Source organism: Amphibalanus amphitrite, unplaced genomic scaffold (assembly GCF_019059575.1).
Source record: "Amphibalanus amphitrite isolate SeventyFive unplaced genomic scaffold, NRLGWU_Aamphi_draft 000093F_arrow, whole genome shotgun sequence".
In the NCBI taxonomy this organism is placed as follows: Eukaryota; Metazoa; Arthropoda; class Thecostraca; order Balanomorpha; family Balanidae; genus Amphibalanus; species Amphibalanus amphitrite.
The window spans coordinates 1438-19956 of NW_024881589.1; the positions used below are offsets into that span (position 1 = coordinate 1438).

General features: G+C 53.2%; 1 protein-coding gene across 1 annotated transcript in view; it reads left to right on the forward strand.

The window, feature by feature from the left end:
- Window positions 1–391: 391 nt before the first annotated feature.
- Window positions 392–18519, forward strand: part of LOC122380192 — a gene marked incomplete at its 5' end in the record, with an annotated part of 42323 nt that continues 24195 nt past the window's right edge. Inside the window, 24 exons of the mRNA XM_043363148.1 lie at window positions 392–480; window positions 1856–1921; window positions 6068–6298; window positions 6605–6798; window positions 7181–7352; window positions 7556–7698; window positions 8089–8331; window positions 8590–8736; window positions 9139–9304; window positions 9766–9986; window positions 10398–10536; window positions 10822–10961; window positions 11221–11343; window positions 11653–11755; window positions 12199–12370; window positions 13687–13793; window positions 13991–14026; window positions 14301–14464; window positions 14784–15075; window positions 15512–15735; window positions 16118–16182; window positions 16509–16572; window positions 16946–17082; window positions 17585–17820. Coding sequence (XP_043219083.1) covers window positions 392–480; window positions 1856–1921; window positions 6068–6298; window positions 6605–6798; window positions 7181–7352; window positions 7556–7698; window positions 8089–8331; window positions 8590–8736; window positions 9139–9304; window positions 9766–9986; window positions 10398–10536; window positions 10822–10961; window positions 11221–11343; window positions 11653–11755; window positions 12199–12370; window positions 13687–13793; window positions 13991–14026; window positions 14301–14464; window positions 14784–15075; window positions 15512–15735; window positions 16118–16182; window positions 16509–16572; window positions 16946–17082; window positions 17585–17820 — 3674 coding nt within the window. The remainder of the gene's footprint in view (window positions 481–1855; window positions 1922–6067; window positions 6299–6604; window positions 6799–7180; window positions 7353–7555; window positions 7699–8088; window positions 8332–8589; window positions 8737–9138; window positions 9305–9765; window positions 9987–10397; window positions 10537–10821; window positions 10962–11220; window positions 11344–11652; window positions 11756–12198; window positions 12371–13686; window positions 13794–13990; window positions 14027–14300; window positions 14465–14783; window positions 15076–15511; window positions 15736–16117; window positions 16183–16508; window positions 16573–16945; window positions 17083–17584; window positions 17821–18519) is intronic.

An 18519-nucleotide genomic window follows, 5' to 3' on the forward strand; every position in this document is an offset into this window, starting at 1 on the left:
GTGCGTGGGAGAGGGGGATCAATCGACATGACGGGTTAGGGGTGTGATGAATGCTGCAGGGAAATGAAGATTAAGTGTGCTGCATAACTGGTGAGGAGAAAACGGAATAAAGGCTAGAAAGTGATACAGCAAAGGAAGAACGGTGCAACAACTCTATCCGCTTACATGATTACTATGGATATGAACGTTGGAATTCACTACCTTGCTGTGAATTCCAACGTTCTTTCTTCTTCAACCCAAGCATTTTACTTCAGTCACATATGGTACGCTGTGACCAGGATATATTGCGCTGTGACCAGGATATATTGAGAGGCACTGTGCCAGCCATTCCAAACTACCCAACCACCATGACCTGCACTGACGTGCGTGCCCATCACTCATTGTTTCACAGGAAGCGTGTGTGTCGGCACGGCTCGTGTGACCAGAACTACGGCTGTGTCTGTGACCCCTGCTGGGCTGGAGACTCCTGCAATGAATACGGTAAGACCCATACCTACTACTGTGTCTGTGATCCATACTACTGTGTCTGTGACCCCTGCTGGGCCGGAGACTCCTGCAATGAATACGGTAAAATCCGTACAACTGCATCACAATTGTAAGTGCACTAGACTCCTGCGATGAATACGGTAAGACCCATACTACATACTGTGTCTGTGATCCCTGCTGGAGCGGAGACACCTGCAATGGATACGGTAAGTTACGAACTAGGACTGTATCTGTGACCCCTGCTCGGTCGGAGACTCCTGCAATGAATACGGTAAGTTACGAACTAGGACTGTATCTGTGACCCCTGCTGGAGCGGAGACACCTGCAACGAATACATAAGACCCGTCCTAATGTGTGACCCCTGCTGGATCCAAGATTCCTGCAATGAGCCCGAACTAAGACTATATCTGTGACGGACACTCCAGCAATGCATACGGTAAGACCCGAACTTCTGCTACATCCGTGTTCCCTCCTGCAGATAAGAATGAATACGGTACGTCGCCGAGGGAAATTATAAAGTTATTCTGAATAATGCATAATTGGATACCCGTGTACTCGTCCCTGTTGACCAAGGAAGTGTATATGAACAGAAGTGGCAGTGTTACCAGGATGAAACATGTTTAACGTGCATCCCATCGGGTCTTTCCCTGCAGCTCACACTGCTGCCTTTGGTGTCAGGAAAACAGCGCTTCGGGCCACAGCAAACCGTGTACTATCTGCTCTGAAATACCACTGCCTTTTACAACCCTGTGCGGCTCTCACACTGCCGTATGACAGGCGCGGATACAAGGGGGGGCCATGGGGGCCATGGCCCCCCCCCTTGGCCGATTTTTTTCAAAAATAAAATAAAAAGTTAAAAAGTTAAAAAGCTGAAAAGGGGGCCTCCTGAAAATAAAGTGGCCGAAATCCGATGAGTTTTTTTTTAACCTACCCACTTAGTTATTTCTTAGAAGACTAGCTGAGAAGACTTCTTTGTTAGAAGATTGGTAAAGCTTTTCATAACTTGGAGGTCTCTTATACTCACAGAGATGACCACTTTTACAGGGCCTCCTAACCTGCACAGAGGGCCTCCAAGCCTGCACAGATGTTGAGATGTTGCCTGAACAGCTAGATAAGCTCAATAGACGCAGTTTTTTTTGGGGGGGGGGCCCAACAAGTGGGAAGATGGGGCCTCCAACAGGTGGGATTATGGGGGGGGTCTCCTGGTTTCTAATGGCCCCTCCCTTGGAGATTTTCTGGATCCGCCCCTGCCGTATGATTTAATTTGTTCCGTCGGCCAGTGACCGTAACAGAGAGCAGTCGGCTCGCCCACCTCGTGTGCCGCGAGTGTCCACATGACCGCTCACATGTGTCCACACACCGTCCACAGTGGACCAGTTCGGGCCGACATTCGCCACCAGGGAGGCGTTCCACAAGGTCTCCGACACGCCTGAAGGTGAGCCAAGTGGTCGAGAGGAGCATATCCAGTGTGTGCTCGAGCCCTGACCTGTGTTATGTGGGTAGAGGTCTTTGTTATGGAAGTACGAGTAGATAAACGGCTGAACTATTCAGACTAACATGGAGTCTTTCAAAACAACTCACCTGATAACTACGCAGCATCCTACGACGTCCACAAACTCAGCACAAAGTCAGTTAAGTCAGCCTCCTATATAGGACGTTGCGTCGCCATCTTCTGGGTCCATGCAGCGGCAGTAGAGCGATGCATTCTCACCTTGAGTTTCTTATTCTGTCAGTGCACCTGGCAGGCTATCAGCACCGGGATATGAGCTCACAGCCTCACTGAGAAACACTCAAGCCTATCCATGGTTCTCGGAGACCATGCAGGGGTCGTTCTGGTCTTGTATGAGAGCCTCAATTGGGGAGAACTTTGTTTACAGTTGTTGGTCTCCAGTTTGGTAAAGTTCTCAGGTTTTTTTCCCGTAACGTTCTCGAGTGAGAATGGTGTGCTATCTTGAACGAGAACTTTGCCCGGATAAGGTACTCTTATACTGCGGGATGATCTCCCATGAGAACCTTTACCAGGTCATGAGATCATAAACGAACACAATTCCCGCTCATAATATGATCCTGTATGGTCTTCGAGAACTTTACAACTTAAGAGCGCCGGCTTTCCTGGCACGGCATTCGCGCTCACGACCCATCCCCCCCCCCTCCCCTCCCTGTAGAGCGCCAGCTTTTTATGGCACAGCATCCGCGTTCTCGATCCTTCCCATTCCCTCCATGCACAAACAAGGTAAAGAACAGACATGTATATTTATTGTGTCAGATGTCAAAAAACTCACTCTGGAACAGAACATGCGATGCAGTCATTCGATGCGAACATTTTGTTTCAAAAGCTGCCCAAACCCTTTCGCTTGCCGCCCCAGTCAGTACCGACCGGCGTGCTGAGTTTCAACTGAGTCGTTTAGCAAGAGACCATAATATCTCCCGGTGCACGACAGCTCAGTCCCTTTACTTTACTTTTAACACGGAATGCAGGTAAGTGCAAAAATGCATGTCAAGCGGCGCTCCCCACGGTCCACAGACTGTGCGAACGATGTACAATTCAAACGCTGTTAAGTACAGGCACGTACAATAGTTACACAGGCACAGACATTACAAAGTTAATACAGGTAAAATGTATGGGCTGGCATGTGAACACTACCGACGGGAGTCCATGCGAGACCGAAGTCTAGCCATAGGAGCGGCGGAGGCGACGACAGCCGGTTGGCCGCTCTAGACAGTTTGCGCAGCTGGTAGCTGCATCTGGCTGGGGAGGAGCTACTCCAGCATGGCAGCCTGCTGACTGCTGAGCCATGGAGCGCCATCAGACGCTCCAGCTGCTCGTTGTCTCCCATCACTGCACCGGTACGAGCGATCCGACACGACGGTGTTAACTTATGTGCGTCTCTGAATCGGTGTCGCGCACAGGGTCAATCTCACTCGCGTACTGGCCACGCATATTATCGATTACACCGCTATTTCACAAAATTTTCACTGTGGCCGGACCGTCTCGGCGAACACGCCTCACCTCACCTCGCGGCACTCAGCTGTGTTGACACCAGCGCCGCTCGGACGATACTGACCCTCGGCCGCTCGGCCCGGCCCGGCCGGTCAAGGTCGTTCAAGGTCACGGCTGTCAAGGCGCGACACGCGTGACCCAGGAGCAGGACACAACAGGGACATTTTGGCGTCGTGCCCGATGAGTTGCCTCACTTCGGTGTCCAACATTGAGAGCATTGTCTCTACGGCTTCTTGCTCTGAAAGGGAGAGTAAGACAAATATTAGAGAAACGGCAGAAACGCTTAATTTCTGAGCCATATCCTCAAAGCACACGAATTGGTATTTAAGCAGATTTTGCTAACACTGGCAAACAGATGGCAATCGCAACCTATATCCCAAAAATGGGCAATGGCACACAGATTTTGCCACCTCCCAGAGTAGGTAATTACCTTTGCTGTGGTTACTTTCAAGCTGTTAAGTGCACACAAAGACATACAGAAAACAAACTCACCATGAGACGTTCGCGCTGTGCGCCAGACACCAACTCGCCAAAGGAACAACCACGCTGCCGGCAGCCGTCGCAGTGCTTTCGAGAAAGGAAGGACCGGAAGCACTGAGGCATTATAGAGATGCTCCTTAGGGATATCCATTTAAAGTGCTTTGAACTGTTAAAATCGATAAACATCGTGTCATATACTAAGGCTCTTTTTCATTAAAAATTATTTCTTCTACTGAAAAATACATGTTTCATTTTTATCAATAATTGCTATTTTCCTAAGCGAAAATGGTATCGCAGCAATTCAAACTGCTCTACTCTTAACACAACGCCACCTACGCCTTTAGTTTCCTTCTGTGCTGACATCTGTCGTCAAAACACGTCAGCTGCGAGAACTATAAGGAAAAAAGTGAGAAGTTTACCATCCTTTCTGACCGAATGACTGCTGGTTCGAATCTCACCGCAGACCGACTGTTTGCGTTACACGGGTAGCTAGACAACTTCCAGTACTAAACTATCTCGGTCAAGACCAAATCCACTCCTGAAACCGAAGTGGAGACCATGCACAGTTCTCGGGAAAGACCAATTCCTCAAAGCGGCAAAATGGAAACCATCGAAGGTACTCAGGTGAGTACTATCAGTATAAGTTCTAAAATGTGTTTCTCAGTGCTGTGAGCCGTAACAGAGACAGCCGGGAAGGGTAATCCCATCCAGACCAGCCTGTCAGTCATGAGGTGTGGGCTGGCGTGGGCTGTCACAGACAGCAGGCGAGCGTTATCAGCTCAGCCAGTCACCCGCGGAGACATGGGTCTGTTCATGCATACATCGGCAACCCGGACATGGTGCTGCGTCCCTACGATCGTGAAATTGTCATGGGCCAATCAGCAATACACTTCCTGATGTCAATGCTCGGAACCGTTGGTAAATCAAATATGTGCAAAGGAGTCATGGAGGCCGGCAATAGATAACGAATCTACATTTGCAAAAGGGATGAAACTGCCCCTTTGGTGCATGCCTGGCCATCTACCAATGCCTACAAATGGATTAACAAAAGTCCCCAGACATCAAACTCTGAAATTCGTCGTCTGTTTGATCTCAATCAAGTTGAACTCCATGCCCGTTTTGGGTCAATACCAGTTGGAAAACAAAGGCGTTCCTAATACAAAATACATCGCCGACATTAGCCCGGTGTATAGCCGCTCGATACGTGTCCAGTGCACGGCGGACGGGTCACCGTCGTAACGACATCGGGCCGCGAACCTGCTGCGGCGCCGACCCGTGCCTTCGATCGGGGCACCGGCCGGGCTCTGTCCGACCAACAGCCGCGCTGTCCGGCCTAGTCCTGTCCGACAGTCGCTGTCTGGTGGCAGCCGAACCCTGTCCGGCCGCCTGGTCCTGTCCGACAGTCGCCGTCTGGTGGCGGCTGGACCCTGGCCGACAGCTACTGCCCAGTGGCAGTGGTCGGGCATGTCCGGCAGCCCCTGTCGACAGCAAGTGCCCCCCCCACCCCCCCCCCCCCCACCCAACCCGGGCCGGCAAGGCCAGCTCACGAGGCCGACACGGGACACCAGAAGGGTCAATGTTACCACAGTTACAGGCATACCACCAGTTTCAACCCCGGTCGTAAGGCAGTGGCAAATGGGCATAAGCGGACTCGCATTGTGTGGCTGGCGGAGTTTATTACTGGGCACTGACCACCCAAGGGTGACATTAGCTTTATGGTTACCTGCGAACCACATGGAAAACAGGACAATGCAAAGTACCCGACCTCAAATATTACACGTAGCGGGTCATCCACGTAGATGTTCAGCTTTGAAAGAATCACTCGTAATTTGCTCTGTATAACATAACGGACTGCAGAAAAGCAATAGATCATTGCAATATAAGTATCATCGACCTGAAAACAACACACCATTGCATGCTAATCAGCAACATTAATATCTATGTCATCTCTTTTACGTCATAATTTGGCGCTTATGTCCACACTCTACTAAGATGCCTAAAATGAAAAATACCCACGAAGCTGCCAAACACTGCCTCCATAATACCCCGCTATCTCTGCGCACACTGACTCGTGCCGCCTCGCGCCGCGCTCCGCGGCAGGCCTGTCCTACTCCCTGCAGGTGAATGACGAGGACCTGGGGCTGACCTGCCCGCTGGGCGTGTCGGGACCGCCGGCCCGCTGTCCGTGCTCGGTGGTCGAGTACCGGCTCATCAGCTCTGAGCTGGGCACGGACGCCGTCCACCTGGACCCCGAGACGGGCGTGGTGACCATCACCGACCGCACCAAACTCGACTGCTCGCGCCGATACCGGCTGCACATCGAGGCGCACGGTGAGGACTATGAGTACGGTTGGGTCAGCTCATACGGCGGGGTGTTGGCTGGGGTACAGTTGGGTTAGGCATATGGTGAGGTGTTGGGTAGGGTACGGATGGTGGGTCTGATGATAAATGGGGTTCGGGTCAGACGACATGGAACGTTTTTGGGAACAACCTTATAATGAAGAAGGGACGAGCTTCTTTTAAGGCATCATCAAGTGCATAGGCACTGTCGTCGGTACACAAAAACAACGCTTCTGAGTGTGGTCCCACCTTTGCACCACTCGACCCTGACCTCCCCGGCCGTCCGGCTGACGGCAGCTACACCTCCGGTGGACGCCGACGTCCGACCGCGCCGAGACGCCATGAACCTGACCCTGTACTGCGCCTCTGACCTGGACGCCGAGCTGCGCCGAGCCATGGAGGAGGCCGCCAGCCTGGAGCAGGCTCCATCCGACGCGCTGCTACTGCCGCCCGAGAACGCCCTCGAGGAACTCGACCGACACAAACGAGACGTGAGTGGCGACATCGGACCGGTCTCCTTCGGGTTCAATAGGCCGGTGACAGGTGGATGTTAGTGTGACAGGCTAAGTACCTACATACTACGTAGGCAAAGAGGCCAAACAAGTATTTCCATTTTTCAGCAATGCGTGTCTTTGCCAGAGGTATGAGCGAAGCCATGCGCTAAGGACCACGACCTCTGTTCTTTTGATTTTTTTTTGTTTATTGTCATTGGCTTTGTTCAAGGCTTTGGTTTTCTGTTATCTGCTCTGCTTTCGTTCCATCATGTCTTATTTCCTCCACCAATGACCTCTGCCCTCAGAACATGTCGCCTTTGTAGTCCCGTGGCATCTCTCTATCCTTCGCTCGTGACCTCTGCGCTCTGCCCGGCTCCAGGCGGCTGGAGCGAACCCGGAGGACACGGCCATGAGCCTGGTGCGCACCATGGGGGTGGGTGTGACCTCGCCCAAGATCGGCGCCGTGCTCTCCTGGGAGTTCACCATCCAGCTACCGACCATCACCGACATGGACATGATCGTCGAGGCGTTTGTCGCCAACCTCGACTCCGGTAGGTGGCACCTCCATGCTGCGGCGGCATGGTACGATGATGCTGAGGTAGCATAAGATCTGTGGTAGTAGGTCATGCATTGTCTTGCACGCTCGCTGAAAGTTCAAGTTCAATTTTATTGACTCTGCGTTTCTGATTGGGACAAACACTATGCCGATTTCACGGTTCAATCCAAGTGATCAAGCCCCTTTCCACTTTCGCAGGTCGTTCCGTGTTCAAAATTACCGACATGTCCGTGACGTCCTTCGGCTCCGGCGTCACCAGCTCTATCGCCGCCGCCAGCACCGCCAATGCCTTCACGGGCGTCAGCGGAGAGACCTTCAAGAACAGCTTCAACAGTGATGTTGTGAGTTGTTGTGTTTGTGTTCATCCGTCACTTCTAGATCGGAACGATAGCTGGCTCTAAAAACGAGTGATCGGAACTTGATCACGGCCCTCCAGTGAAACCCGTGTGACTTCTGCTCTGTTCTCCCTGCAGACCGTGCGATCCAGCTAAGCCCTGCTCTCCTCGAGACTGTGTCAACCGACTGCTCTCTGTTGGCAGCCCCTGTTTTCGACCAGCCTCTGTAGCCCTGAAGGCTTTGTGATCTAACTGATGCATGTTCCCTCTCCCGCAGACGGGAGAGGGATCCAGCTGGGCTCCCTGCTGCTCTCTGTTGGCAGCCCCTGTTTTCGACCAGCCGCTGTAGCCCTGAAGGCTTTGTGATCTAACTGATGCATGTTCCCTCTCCCGCAGACGGACAGGGCGGTGATCCAGCTGGGCTCCCTCAGCAACACGGACACGGCCGGCAGCGGCGTGGCCGATGCCAGCAACATCAAGATCAGCCTCAGCGCCATGGTGATCCACAACCCAGACGTGGTGCCCGATCCGACGGAGACGGAGAAGGAGTACGTCACCATCGGCGCCGAATACAGTGGCTCCAACTACATCCTGATCTCGAATGACGCCTTCTCGCCCAACTCCCAGGCCACCGACATTGTACGTGGCGCCGGTGGTATCGCTGGGACTTCGTGAGAGCGTTAGAAGACTAGGATTGCGTGGAACTACTTTGTCGTAGTTGTACCGCACTGAGACTTACGCTAGCCATCTGTCCCAATAAGTTTTGTTTTTCATATGCATTATTTCTATTTAAGCTACGACATTGATGTGACCATTGATCTCATTGAGCGGAAACGTCAGGCGCTCTTGGTGGACGATCTGGACTCGTGTTGGTCACCATCCCGTCCGTGTCTACAGGTAACCGGCATGGGCACCCTGACAGCGGTGACGGCCGCCGTCTCGGTGAACCAGTACTCTGGCGGGTGGGCAGAGGTGTCGCTGCCGGTAGTAGCCGCCATGGGCACCGTCCAGGTGGAGGCTCACATCGCAGGAGTCGCGGACGAGGTGAGGAATGAGAGCTATGAACTTAATGACATCTTGGTGAAAAGCCTCCAGACAAGACCATAGGTAAATAATTGTGCCGAATTATGGGTGCTCGGACGCAACCAATCAGCCACCGCCATAGCGGTGACCTTGACCCGCGCCGTCTGCCGCGACTACAAAGCCAAGACGGCGCGGAATTGGGAGCGCTCGAGCACCCACAGTCCAGCAGTTCTCCACCTATGGACAAGACGACTAAAGAACGTAAAAATGCTTAATTCGAGAAACGAAGCATTGCGAGCTATCAGCAGACTGAAACCTAGATACACACAGCTCCTCGTGTCTTTTGAGTTCACCGTTAAAGACGTTTCACCCGTTCTCGTGAAGCCGAGTACTGAGCGACCTCTATCATATTATCCCTTACAGGACGCCCTCAGCATCGGCGGCTCGTGGGTGGAACTGGGCGCGGATTTTGCCGAACCCAGTGGAGCCTTCAACGGTGACGAGTACCGCACCAACCAGGTGATGAGCAGGAGCGGCGGCGCCCGCCGGCTCTCCAGCTTCGAGTTCGACTTCCTGCAGACGGGCGACAGTGAGTGGACTAGGAACTGCAGGGGCTGAGATCCACTGACGTATAAGGCCAGACGGACCAAGACCTCGAGTAGACATGATGAACGGGGATCAGTTGGCTCATTGCAATCTGCAGCATAGGCCAAGCGTGTAATCTGCGGAACTTATCTCTCCATGGTTGGGGTGACACTTGACATCCTATCACCGGTAATATCACACTCCACAGGTTTGGACTGGAAAACACGCCCATGGGTCATCATGTGAAACGCACGTAACCTTCGATCCCCTCCCAGTCCTCGAATGACCCATGGTAACCATCACGAATACTTCTGGTGATCGCCAGATCCCGTGCTCCGTGACCTTCAAATCCCGTTCAACCGTGATCCTCAGGTCCCGCCTTCATGACCATTAGATCCCGTTTGACCGCCAGACCCTCAGAGCCCGTCTCCTTTGAACCTCAACTCCCGTCCCTTTGACCCCCAGGCGCCGCATCCAGCGCCGATGCGGGCCGCGCGATGACCATCAAGATTCCGGTGTACGCCACAAAGAATGCCCTGGTCGGCTCCAGCGGCCTCCTAGTCGTGTTCGTCCGCGTCAAGGATCGTCTCACAGGCGCGTTCGTGGACGCGGGCGCTTCGGTGAACATGCCGGTCACAGTGCTGGCCGGCACCGCGCCCACCGCCGCCGGATCCATGACGCTTATCGTGAGTTGGACGTGCCAAGAGTTGGGTGTCAGAGTCAGTTGTCGTGAGCTGGGTGTCGAGAGCTACTCATGTCACAAGTTGGATGCCGCGAGCTGTATGCCGAGAGAATGTAAGTTGTCACACCATAAAAAATTAAATATATTTGATTGTTTCTAACTTACTGTGCGGGCCGAGCGCCAATCGTACCCTACTAACATGCCTCACATGTTATAGGTAAGTATATGTATATAGATTGACAATTGTTGATAAGCGTTCAGGAATGCCTTTTGACAAATGCATATCTAACTTTAAAGGCCTTCCTAAACGCTTATGTCTCACATCCACGGTCCACCTACATTGCCTAGCAGTACACTGCCCCTCAATCGCAGCGCCCAGCGTTCGCTCCGCGTGACCCTATGTCCTCACCCCCAGGACCGGAGCACCGTGGTCAGCACCGGCCTGGACGTCCCGCTCCGGAGCGTGGTGGAATACAACGTGGTGGCCACCGTCAGCACGGGGGACTCGTACATCGCCAGCGAGACGCTCACCCTGGACACCTCCGCTGCTGCTGGTCAGTGACGAAGGGGAGGGTGAGGAGTAGGGAACGGGGTGCAATGAGTTAGAGACGGGGAGTGTAAGGAGTGAGAGACGAGGAGTGTAGTGTCCACGAGGAGAAGCAGTGGGAGATAAGTATGAAAGGGAGGCATATTGCAACCTATTTTTGCTCAACCAACAAGTCCTTCATCAGTCATCACTCTTAACAAATATTTTAGGGAAGTTTTAAAATGTTTTCTTTTCTGTGCAACAAAACTGAACTAGCGGGGCGATCTGTTTTGACCGTGCTCCTGATCACCAGGTCTGCGCGCCTGCGACGTCGAGGTTCTCGCCCTGGGTACCAACATCCTGCACATCGAATCGGCCACGATCGCCTTCACGCCTGAGAACGGAGACACCTCGGCTGTACTCACCATCACCGGACTGAGAGGCACCGAACTGGTGAGGGCGGGGGATGTGTTCCAAAGAAACCAGGCGGCTGGTCGTTAGTTTTATTTTTTTTTCTGTAAACAAAGCACGGTGGTGTGACCTAGCTAAATTTCGGTGAGTTCAAGTCGCTGAACAGGGCGTCAAGCTCATGATGTTTCTGAGGCATTGTGATGAAGCCTGAAGGCAAAGATCACTTTTTCCAAAACTAGGGTATGTACCCTTATCCCCATTCAAGGATAGTCCCAACTTCACCTGACGTTTCTCGCTGCAGACCACGAACCCCAAGGGTTACGAGGTGACGTTCCGTGTGGCTGTGAGGGCAGACGTTAGCGGGGCCGGCACCTACACCCTCGGAGGCACCTCCTTCACCCTGGACAGCGTCAACGCCACGGGGGTGAGTCGGCAACGTGAAACCGCCTTCGAAGTCCTCACTGAATGTGAGATGGATCTGATATGCGGAGGTGAAGCAAATATAGACTAGAGCGCAAAATCCTTGAACCTCTGTGGCGGCAACCCATGCATGCATTAAATATGGCGTTTTCCTGTTTAAAAACGCTTTCAAAGATTGCAGGAATGTTTTTAAAAGCTTTCAAAGTTTGCAGGAATGTTTTTAACACTTAGAACGATCGAAAGCTGCAAGCATGCACCAAATCTCGGCAACACCCTGTATTCATAGCCAGTAACACGCCGGCACCTTTTTCAGGAGCCGACGGGCACCCAGCCGACGGTGACAGTGGCGGCGGCCGGTGGCACTGCCGCCTACATCGGCAGCCAGTTCGGCATCGAGCTCACTGTGGAGTACCCAGGTCAACGAACGGTAACGGGATGGGACTGGGACGGACACGGAATAGGAACGGGACATAAATGGGATAGGAAGAGATCAGGAGGAGGAACTGCATGTACTCGTAAAGCGCTAAGGCGAGCTACTTCCATAGTTTCATGTTTGATAGCTATCCGCTTGTTGAGACCAGAGGCGGATCCAGCTCAGAGGTTGGGGGGGGGGGGCAAACCATAACAATTTATCGATTCTTTCCATGCATCGTCCATAGGCGTAATGTTAGAATTATGCCGTTTGGGGGGGGGGGGGGGCAAATGCCCATTTTGCCCCCTGGATCCGCCACTGGTTGAGACCATGCAAACAGCAATGAAAGACGTCATAGATATCTGAACCGTCTATAAACGATGGTGCTTTCTTTGCATGTGCCCGCACCTTTAGTTCAGCGAACGCTGACCTTTTCATGTGCCACAGTGGAGGACCTGGCCTCCACCGGCGACGCCGACTTCCAGGTGGAGTTCGTCAACGACCTGCGCCTCTCGTACGAGGTGCGCATGTGCTCGGTGCACGTGGTATACGTGGGCCGTGACCTGCCCTGCGCGCGCAGCAAACTCACCGGAGACCTCCCGCTCACCTTCTCACTGTCGTAAGTGTGGAAGTAGTAGCTATAGGCTCACCTTCTCACTGTTGTAAGTGTGAGGAGTAGTGGCTATAGTCTCAACTTCTCAAGGTCGTTAGTGTCAGAGTAGCCGTTTTCACGAAAGGTACTTTGGCAAGTGCACGAAACTGGAACAAATCCGACCAAGTCTTTTTTCATTAAATATCATCACATCATTCACATTAACCCGCGCACCGACGGGGGTCTGCGCCAACTTCGCACCGACGGGGGGGGGGGGCGGATAACCGCCCCCCCTGAGATCTCGAGAACGAAGCAAGATAGCGACAAGCGGTAAACGGCATCGGATACGCACGGCCAAGATCTACAATTTTTACTAAGATCATTTTCAGGTCAGGTCAAAGATGACGTCACAGGGGTCGAAAAAGTCAAAATGGCGGCGCTAGATATGGAGAGAGTTTTTCTCGAATAACTTTCGAATTAGTCAAGATAGGAACAAACTAAGGGCATCATCGTGATCCTCTCGTCAATCCGCATCGAATGATATATATGTTGACCTCGAAAGGTCAAGGTCAAAGGTTGACCTCAGGTCACGTGACCTCGAGGTCATCATGTATATCATTCGATGCGTCTTGACGAGCTGAACACAATGAGACCATCCACGCGTCTGTATCTTGTTCCTGTACGGAGTTATTGGCCAAAAACCTTTGGTGACCTTTGATGACGTCACATGACCTCACAGCTGCCCAACAGCAAAACAGACCTCAAGGTAGTGAAGGTTGATCATATATGAAGTCATGTATGGTATATGGGGCCATTCCGACCCGTTTTAGTGGTAAAAACAGGGAGTTGATTTTTCCCCCATTGACTTATAATGGGGAGGTCGCGAAATTGACCTGACCTTAGGTCACCGATATCAAAATTCCGAGATATACAAATTGTAGCTACTAATAACCTAATAATATCCTGCGACTTTCAAAGGCCTCCGACATCTACTGTAGCTCTTGCACGGTGACAAAGTTGCAAAAAAGTGACTTGAGGTTGGGTCATTCAAAGTGACCTGGTGACCTGACCTTAAAAGGTAGGAGGTTCAAACTTGCACACCATGTGTAAAATTGATGAGGTTATAGTCATACCAAATTTCGCGGCGCTACGCGTCGCGGTTTTCCCGCTATTCGCGAAAAACCTCAGGGGGGCGGATATCCGCCCCCCCCCCCCGTCGGTGCGCGGGTTAATATTGGACCCTTTTCATCCATCGCAAAACATCATACCAATATTAAAGTTGCCACCACGCATAGGCTGTGTGTGATCGCGTTGTCTGAGCAATCCCTCGGCCCTTACTACAGGAACACCACGCGAACCAACAACGATGTGGTGGCCACCACCCTGCCGCTGACGTGCGCCACCCGCCGCAACTCGCAGGAGGCCCTCCACCGCTCCGTAGTGCTCAGAGGTCAGTGACCTGAGACCTCTTTTGGATGGCATTCCCTTTGGTCGCTCTACGCCAGGGGCAGCAATGCTATGGTCTTTGCGTCTAGAAGTGAAGTGTATACATTTTTGATATATATATTTATTGGTGAAGATCTTCCGCTGAAGACTTGTATCGGGCATCGATCCACAATAGTGACGAACTGACGGCTCCTGTTTCAGCTGTCGGAGAGGTCGTCGCTGGACAGACACTGTCAGGTAATCCAACAATATGCTCACCCCCGCGTGGGGTCGACAATAAAGTTTTTGAGAATGTGTATTCACATTTATGCTTATCAATGAGGAGCTAACCACGTCTTATTGCGTGCCTACACAATAATATAATGCAATCACGTGTAGGCCTATTGACGGCGTCTATTGGTCGTTAGCCGCTGATAATCTCTCGGGGCTATTTTTGAAGCAGTGTTCGATTATAAATTCGTATTTCTCCTGGTCCAGTATCGGTGACCTCCATGACGCCCCATGGCGACAGAGACGGCGTTCAACCCGGGCGCCGGCCTGGTGTTTGACGACAGCACACTGTACGCCGGTCTGGTGAGCGACATGACGCTGGCTGCCGCGCTCACCGCCTACACAAGCACTGCCGGCGACCCGACCGTCAGCATCAGCAGCCCGGGCACCCTGACCTACGGCAAGGTCAGTCATGGCGGCCGGCGGATGAGGGGGTGATTGGGGGAAGAGAATCGACTTTATTTTGATGGTGGAATCATGATATTTCTAAAACATGGAAAGTCGTTAACTCATACACCCTAGGAAAAATGAGTGTAAAAGCGTTGTTATATTTATTCCTTAATGACGCGACACCATTCTTTCTTGTAGTCCACGCGTAAAAAAGGGTGCTTCATTGGCTTCGAAGGGAACCTAGCCAACAACATACATTTGGCATATGTAAGCTTTCTGCGTAGCCCCGAATGACATCGTCCTCGCTACGTCCCTCCGCCCCTTCCTCCGTCAGGTCCACATGGTGAACGTGATCGTGTACGTGCCTCCGGGGGCGCACAGTCCCATGCTGAGCATCACAGCCACCTCCTCGAACCCGGCCGCCTTCCGCGTGGATCGTATCTACCTGAGCCGCGTGGGGCGCAACTTCGGCTGCCTGAGCACCTCCAACCGGCTGGTGAACCTGGACCAGCTGAGGGAGACCGACCCGGCCGCCGTGCCTGAAACCTATCCGGCCTTCTCCGTGGACTCGGACGAAGTGCTGGGCAGCAGCGTCACCATCACACTGGGCCCCGTCAGCAACGTCGGTACGTGAGGAGAGGACAACCAGTGTGATACCAAGGGGGGGGGGTGTCGTTGATACGTAGGGAGGGCCAGAATCGGTACGCCAAGACGGCGTGACGTCGATGCGTGTGGGGTAGCGTCGAATCGATACGTGAGGTGGCAATGGGGTAACGTTGGTAAGTACGTGACGAAAAAGCAGCGTCTATTCATGAGGAAGGTGAAATGTAGCGTCGGTACCTGAGGAGGGGTGACGGCACGTGAGGACGGGAACGGGGTAGCGTGAGGAGGGATACCATCGCTAGCTTCATGACAAGGGGTGGTGGGAAGCGTCGGTGCACGAAGAACGTTGTAAGAAGCGTCGGTGCTCGAAAACTCGTTTATATCCTTGCGGGCAGCCCATACCGCCACCACAGGCACCTACCCGACCCATGACACGGACCGACCCGACATCATCTGCAGGTCCGGCCGCCAGTGTAGGCATTCTGAACACGGTCGACACGACCAACGTGATGGAGGGCGACAACCACATCGTGCTGGCGGTGGCCGTGCAGGGCATCATCGGCGCCGACGGCGTCGTGCCCGCCGACGGCGCCTTCGACCTGACCGTGTCGGGCATGAAGGACTCGGCGGGCACCATCGCCGCCACCACCGGCACCATCACCCTGTCCGGCTCGGACACCCAGGTAAGGCTGCGGGCGACCGTCGATACAGGGGAGGTCGAGGGACTGCCAGCCGTTTGGATAGCGTGCACGTAGTTTTCCCAGTGGTGGCTGCGTCTCTCAGCGGAGCCCTCTCCCAAGCATGTGACATCCAAAGTAAACTAAACCAGACATCATGGAAGAGTGCATGTTTGGTCCATGTTTCCTTTCACTGACCTGCCATTTTTATAACAGCATTTTGCATTATCTTGCAGCCATTCATCTGCTCAGGACGCCAATACATGACTTTTTTACTGAGCCCACGCATTAGACGACCACTTACAAGGAGCGTAGGCCCGCTCAAGGCTAGGCCCGTCCTTATCACACGGAATGCAATCTGACGGTCGCCGTATGCGTGTGTTGACAGTACCTGGCCACCGATGGAGCTCTGAGTTCAACGTTCACACCCCGCAACGGCAGCACCGTCTACAGGTAAGCACCAAGTAACGGTGTCTACAGGTAAGATCCAAGTAGCGGTGTCTACAGGTAAGATCCATCCAAGTAGCGCCGTCTATAGGCAGCAGTAGGCGAAGTCTTCGTAAGGGCTGCGATCGGCATACACATCAGCATTCACCTTTTTGCGTCACTTTCAAACAAAGCACGTAAAGGCGGAAGATGTGGCACATGATAAGTGTCTCTCTGATATATCAAGTCTGTATAGTTATTTTTTCCTCGGCGCCGTCGCTTTGCTGTTGACTGACATGTGCCTATCGAGGGAATAGAGTGACCAGGCATAAATGGATTTTATTTTCCCCCAGAGGAATTCCGAAGGTTGTTGATCTGGTGACCACTCTACCGGAGGGCTTCTACGGCACACTGAAGGTAACATCCGCTGGGGTGGGGCATTCGACACTCACCAACACGCAGTGATAGTTGAAGATCCCACTTTAAGGTTTCACGCTAATAATCCATCCAGCGCAGGGCTTATCTTATCAAGAATATATCCTAATCTAGGCTCTAGCCCGGCCAAATGAATGATAAGCCTAGATCGCCTAAATGATCCTACTAATTAGTTATTAGTATAATAATAATAATAATAAGCGAGAAACCGCGCATGAACTATCTAAATTGCAAGCTTCTGGTTGAAAGAAGCACAATTGTTGCATCACTATCAACACATGACATCCCGCATGTCCGTCAAGTTAGGATCGCATTCGTATTCGTATTCAGCGTCATCGCGCCGCGCTTTCCTCAGGTACAATGTCTGCACGGTGCTGCCGACACAACTCAGTGGGAGGTGAAGGGGGCGGCAGCCGTGCGGCACGGCCAGAACGTGCACGGCGTGTGGTCGGCGGAGGCCAAGGCCACCATCACCCCCGGCACTCTTGGAGGGTGAGAAACCGGGACGCGCGGAGGGAAGGAAAGGGAGACAAAGGGAGAGAAGAGGGAGGTGAGGGAAGGGACATGAGGGAAAAGGTGGTAGCGAGAGAAAATGATTGGGGGACTAATGGAAGAGGACCAAGGGGATAGAGAGGGAGGGAGATGGAGAGAAATACGGAAAGGAGAGGAAGAGAGAGGGACAAGAGGAAGAAGGAGAGAGAGAGAGAGAGAGAGAGAGAGAGAGAGAGAGAGAGAGAGAGAGAGAGAGAGAGAGAGAGAGAGAGAGAGAGAGAGAGAGAGAGAGAGAGAGAGAGAGAGAGAGAGAGAGGGAGGGCGAATGGACGGAGAGAAAGGAAAGGAGGGCATGTAAAACTATAAAAACCGAGGAGGAAAGGAGAGGTGAGCATCGGTCTATATATCTAACTGTCTGTCTGTCTTTATCAGCCTGAGTCTGTCTATCTGTCTGTATGTGTCATTCTCGCTCCCCCAACCTCCCTCCCTCCACTCCCGCCAGTATGGAGCTGAGCGCTCAGGCTGACCTGGTGCTGCGTGATGTGACCCGACTGGAGACGGTGCCCACCGCCACCACCGAGGACAACCAGCTGCGGGTGGCCTGCGTAGCGCTGGTGCCGGCAGTCTCGGACGTCGGCAGCTCCATCACCATGCAGGCGGTGCTGATGGACAGCGCGGACGCCGCCATCGGAACACCGCTGGAGGCGACGCTCACCGTGTCGTCAGATAGCCCGCCAGGTGAGAGGAATCTCTCACCGACAGCCCGCTAGGTGAGAGACGGCTCTCACCAACAGCTCGCATGTGAGAGGAGACGTTCACCGTGTCGGCAGACAGTCCGCCAGGTGAGAGGACACGCCCAACGAGAGCCCGCCAGGTGAGAGGAATCTCTCACCTGGTGAGAGACGGCTCTCACCAACAGCTCGCATGTGAGAGTAGACTCTCACCGTGTCGGCAGACAGCCTGCCAGGTGAGAGACGGCTCTCACCAACAGCTCACCATGTGAGAGGAGACTCTCACCGTGCATCTGCAAACAACCCGCCAGGTGAGAGACGGCTCTCACCGTGTCTGCAGGCAGACCGCCAGGTGAGAGGCAGCTCTCACCGACAGCCCGCCAGGTGAGAGGATAGGAGACTCTCACCGACAGCCGCCAGGTGAGACCAGATGACAGCCCGCTAGGTGAGGGGTGACTCTCACCGACAGCCCGCTAGGTGAGATGGGACTCTCACCGTGTCGGCAGACAGTCCGCCAGGTGAGAGGAACTCACAGTGTTGGCAGACAGCCCGCCAGGTGAGAGACACCCACCGTGTCGGGTGAGAGGAGACAATCATCGTGTCGCGACTCTTCTCACAATTTGGTTGCTCACTGCGAGTTGTAGGTTACGCAGGTGATATGTCGCCGGCGCAGTGGATGGAAAATGTGTATCGTTTTCAGGTCGGA